The 5,340-nt window shown below is 53.6% G+C and overlaps 1 protein-coding gene across 1 annotated transcript in view; it reads left to right on the forward strand.

Annotated features, from left to right (window-relative positions):
- Positions 1 to 1,198: 1,198 nt before the first annotated feature.
- Positions 1,199 to 5,340, forward strand: part of PpBr36_06056 (uncharacterized protein) — a gene marked incomplete at both ends in the record, with an annotated part of 5,066 nt that continues 924 nt past the window's right edge. The window contains 2 exons of the mRNA XM_029893203.1: positions 1,199 to 1,645; positions 1,730 to 5,146. Of these exons, the coding sequence (XP_029746377.1) occupies positions 1,199 to 1,645; positions 1,730 to 5,146 (3,864 nt within the window). The remainder of the gene's footprint in view (positions 1,646 to 1,729; positions 5,147 to 5,340) is intronic.

Raw genomic sequence — 5,340 nt, forward strand, 5'->3', positions numbered from 1 at the left:
CTCGAAAACTCAGGAACATTTGTTTCCCTGTATGATGCTATAAGTATAACCCGGTCCCCTCTCATACTTGGGACGTTGATAACAAGCTTAACATCTCATCTAGGTGGGAACTCCCAACATGAAGCAAGCACGTTGCTAACCAAGCACCTATCGTCAACCTCAAAGTGCTTTCTATTTTCACGGAAAGAGGAGTTCATGGGAAGTTGGTCATTTTGGCATCGAGCTGGAGGACTGGCAAATGTGTTAACAAAAGTGATAAATCATCGCCAAATCATGGCAGGATCCTGCAAGAAAACATAGACACTGCGCAACGTTGGCACGAGTAAGATCTTGACGGCAACGAACACCAAGACAAAAGGGACCATTCCGTCGGATATCGTTTCCTTGCTTTTTCTTTTTGTAGCCTTCTCGTAGAGCTGGTGTGATTGTTAGACTGACTGTTTTTATCAACCATTGTGGTGCCGAAGTACCACGCATTTTGTTTGTCCATGGCCGCAGGAGCATACTGTTGTCCCTTGGTCTGGCCAATGAAAAGTGTCCATGCGGGTAAAAGGTAGATATAAAGTTTAGACAGGCACTGATGGTTGTCAACAACGATTTCTACACCATGGAAACCCAATGATTGTAACTGAGCTTTACACCAAACCAGTGGGAATAAATGAGACGTGAGCTTGAGCACAGACCACAATTACACCTAAGAAATGTCCACCCAGCCAAGCAGCATGGATCTTGCCAGGCGCAGATGGAGGCCAGCGGGGCTGTTTTAGGTGGGATCGTCCAATGGCTGCGATCGATGATCCACCAGCCCGCTCGCCTGCACTTTTGGCTGTAAATAGCGGGAGCAAGCCATGGCCATGCATGTCGAGTTGAGTTGTCGCCGTGTCGCGCGTATGCTGACCATCGCCAAAATAATTGAAAGTCACGTCCTTGCGCCGTGACGAAATCTGGCACTGTGACCGCCCCTCAACGCGTTTACGCCTCTCTTTCTTTTCATGTATTTTCTCGCCTGATATCCTTCGTGTGTGCGCGCATTGATAACATTGCCATTGATTTTGTTGCCCTTTTGTAAACATTCATCGCCACGCACAAACCGTTTTTAACACCCACCAGGTCCCCGTCCCTCCTCGGGCGCGTTCATTGCCGCCACGGTCAACTGCCTACATAGCCCCGCGCAACGCCAATTCTCAACGCAACACCCATGGCGCCGACGCGCCGGAGCCGTGCGGCAGCGGCGGCGGCAGCGGCCAAGGCTGCTGTCGTGGAGGAGGAGCACGAGGAGGAACAGGAAGTTGAGGAGGAAGAGGAAGAGCAACCACAGAATGGGCAGGGGAATGAAGATGACGGAGACGAGCCGGAGGAGGAGCTCGCGACACTCCAGTTTGACCAGCCTCTGACGTGGAGAGCTGGCAAGCCAATATCAACGGGTGAGCTACATCGGCGTCTGGACGCTCTCTCCAAAGAGCTCAGCGAGCTGGACCAGGACTTGACCGACAAAAACTCCTTGACCAAGGTTGCCAAGGAGCTCGTGTCCCATAACCTTCTCACTCACAAGGACAAGGGAGTCAAGGCATTCGTCGCATGCTGCCTTGTCGACATACTGCGCATTTGCGCTCCCAATGCGCCCTTCACGCCCTCCCAGCTCAAGGTTAGTGATCGCGTTCCGATCTTGTTCGCAAACGCGCCTCATGGCTACGTCACACGCGCTCTCAACTGACACCCGTCGATGTAGGACGTCTTCAGTCTCTTCATAATGCACACCCTACCCGCCCTCCAGGATCCTAGCAACACATACCACACCCAGCACAAATATGTTCTCAGCTCCTTGGCCGAGGTTCAGAGCATCGTGCTCCTCAACGACATTGACAACAACGAAGGGCTGCTTCTCCACCTCTTTTCCTGTTTCTTCGATGCGGTATCTGGGCCAAAGTCTGGATCTGGTGAACGTATATCCAAGGACGTCGAGCTGCACATGGTCGAGCTCTTGGTTACCGTTATTGACGAGAGCGCAAGCTTGCCCGGAAAAGTGGTGGATGTCATCATGGCACAGTTTTTGAGGGCTGCCGCTCCAGGTGGGCCCAGGGACAAGGGCGACGTGGATGAGAGCCAGTCAACTCTCCTGCTGAAAGCCGAGCCGGAAGCATATCAGATGGCGAAGCAGGTGTGCAATAGCTGTCCCGACAAGATGGCCCGCTTTGTGACACAGTACTTCAGTGACGTCGTCATGGATGTCACCAGTGTTGGGGGCAGCAGGCAAAGAGGAGGTGACGACTCCGAAGATGAGCACATGACCAGTGGGCCTACAGAATCCGACTTGAAGGAGCTCAGGAAAGCTCATCAGCTACTCAGGGAGCTCTGGAGGGCGTGCCCTACAATACTGTCCAACGTTATCGCGCATGTAAACGTGGAGCTGGATGCAGATATCATACCTGTCCGCCAGCTGGCAACCGAGACCTTGGGTGATATGATCTCCGGGATTGGAGCCGCAGGGCCGCCCCCTCCGCAAAACATAGACCCGGCGGCATACCCACCGCCGAGCCTCGCTGACGAGGCTGTCTCACAACCCACGGCAAACGTTCTCACAACGCCATACTCCCCCCTGTCATTCGCTCAGACGCACCCTTCGATATACCACAACTTTGTCAACAGAAAGCAGGACAAGTCTGCTGCCATCCGCGCGGCGTGGACAACGGCGGTTGGGTACATCCTGGCGACGTCCGCAGGTGGCGTGGGCCTGAGTCGGGATGAGGAAGCTGTCCTCATCAAGGGCCTGGAAGAGAAGCTGAACGACAGCGACGAAAGAGTCCGACTTGCTGGCGTCAAGGCCGTCGAGTGCTTCAGCTTCCGTGACGTCGTTACGAAGCTTGCGCCGAAAGGAGGAGTAGACCACAAGGGATCTGTTCTTTGTGCGTTGGCAGATCGGATTCGTGACCGCAAGCACCCTATCCGAGTCGAAGCCATGGTGCTTCTCGGGAAGCTCTGGGCCGCAAGCACTGGCGAGCTTGTCTCGAATATGGAAGCCGTTGCTCCCTTGGCTGGCATTCCGAACAGGGTTTTCAATACCATGTACGCGAATGACCCGGAATTGAACCTTCTCAGGGAACGGGTCAGGTTCGAGTACCTTGTCCCACTCACCTTTCCGCACCAACCAAAGAGGTCATCCAAGTCAGCCAACGGAGGATCGCAATCACAGGGGGGTTCCCCGACACCGTTTGACGCGGATGCCATCAGGGCGCACAGGATCTTGCTCATGGCCAATTCACTAGACACGGTGAACAAGAAGGCCTTTTTCGCCTTGTCGAACCGTCAGCCGCAGTTTGCCGACAAGACCGAGAAGTTCCTCAAGGTCTGCGAGCTAAACAACGGAGGCGAAGCGAGTGGAGCAGAGGGGAAAAGGGCGGCAGAAACACTAAACAGTCTCATTACTTACCTGGCCCAGTTCTACCCCGATCAACTCAAGGTTCGACAGGATTTGGGCAAGTTTGCAAAAGCCAACGACCGACGTGCTTACCAGCTGATACGGTACGTCATCAGTCATGAGTCGGACTACAAGACGATGCACAGGGCTTTGAGAGAGCTGGTAAAGCGCCAACAATCGCAGAACCCTGCTGTCTTGGATTCTCTTCTGCCTCTGCTCTACTGGGCCGGTTCCATCACCTTCAACAAGAGCCATCTGTCCACCTTCCTTGAGTACTCCAAGACGAACCAGGATGGGCTTGCAGGGATCGCGCACGAGATTCTCAACGAGATCTCGCAGAAGAACCCTACTTTGTTCAAAACCCACATTGGATCTCTATGCAAGGATTTGCAGGACGCGGCACCTGGCGCAAACAAGGCCAATGACCCCATCATGGTTGAGACCCTCAAAGCATGCGCATCTTTTGCGAGCAAATACCCTCAGGAGATCCCTCACGATAAAAAGTTTAGGCAGACGCTTGCAAACTACGCCATGTACGGGAAACCACCAAAGGCAGCCAAGTATGCTATAAACATCCTCATGGCGCGCAAAGACCACGAAAGCGAGGTTGCCGCGACAGACTTGCTGCAGAAGGTGATGAAGGACTTTAAGAGCGGTTCTCCGCACTTCTTGAACAAGCTTGCAACGATCTGCCAGCTTGAGCTTCTTGCGCCCAAGGTGACGGAGGACTTCGAAGACGAGATCCTACACACCATTCACGACACGCTTCGCGAGGTTCACAAGGATGCGAGTGATAGTGATCCTGAGTGGGTGGAATATGCAGAGCTGGACGAGGAAGGTCAGGCCAAGTGCTTTGCGCTCAAGACTTTTGCCAACCGTCTGCGTGCAATCACAGATCGCGAGGAGGCGAAGACGAGTGGCGACAAGGTAATCAAGCTTCTCCGGACGTTCGTTACAAAGGAAGGGGAGTTCTGCAAAACCAAGGACACGCCGTTGTATCACAAGAAGCGTCTTAGACTCCTGGCAGCACAGCTGCTGCTCAAACTGTGCAGGCAATTCGACGAGCTCCTGTCGCCAGACGACTTCAATCGATTGGCAGAGGTTGCTCAAGATGGCCAACGAAATGTGAGGCACGGATTTATCGCGAAGCTGCAGAAGTACCTTGCGCTGGGCCAGCTGCGGCCGCGGTGGTACACGGTTGCTTTCTTGACCGTGTATGAACCGGATGAGGATTTCAGGCAGAACGTCGAGACCTGGATCCGATCACGAGCCCGCCATTTCCGCGAGACCAACTCGCCGCTCATGGAGAGCACGTTGCCTCGTCTCATTCACCTTTTGGCACACCACCCCGACTTTGACCGGGATACAGACAGCCTAGTCAGCCATGCTCGATACCTTCTCTTCTACGTGAGCAATGTGGCGACCGAGTCGAACCTGGGGATGCTGTTCAAGTACGCCGAACGGACCAAGCAAACACAGGACGCTCTGGACACGGGAAAGAGCGAGAATGTGTATATACTCTGCGATGTTGCCCTGGCGGTGCTCAGAAAATGGCAAGAGAAGCGAGGATGGACGCTGGAAGCCTACTCAAACAAGGTCGGCCTGCCTGTTGGGCTATTTCTTCCCTTGCAGTCACATGATATTGCGCAGAGCATTGCAAGCAAGCAGTACATATCCGAAGAGGTCGAGGACAAACTTGACGACATGATCAGGGCGGTTGATCGCAAAAAGGTACGTCGCCATCTGGAGCAGCCTTGAGGCTAGGCTCCTTGAACTGATCGCGGCTTGGCCGACCAACAAGTTCCAAAAAAAAAAAAAAAAAAAAAAAAAAAAAACACCTGAGCTAACCTTTTATACTGCAGAAACGGAAATACGACGACCGGTCGGAGCAGCAGAGCACAGCCAAGAAAGCCCGGTCTCAAGTG

The sequence above is a fragment of the Pyricularia pennisetigena genome (genome assembly GCF_004337985.1).
Source record: "Pyricularia pennisetigena strain Br36 chromosome 4 map unlocalized Pyricularia_pennisetigena_Br36_Scf_6, whole genome shotgun sequence".
Classification (NCBI taxonomy): Eukaryota; Fungi; Ascomycota; class Sordariomycetes; order Magnaporthales; family Pyriculariaceae; genus Pyricularia; species Pyricularia pennisetigena.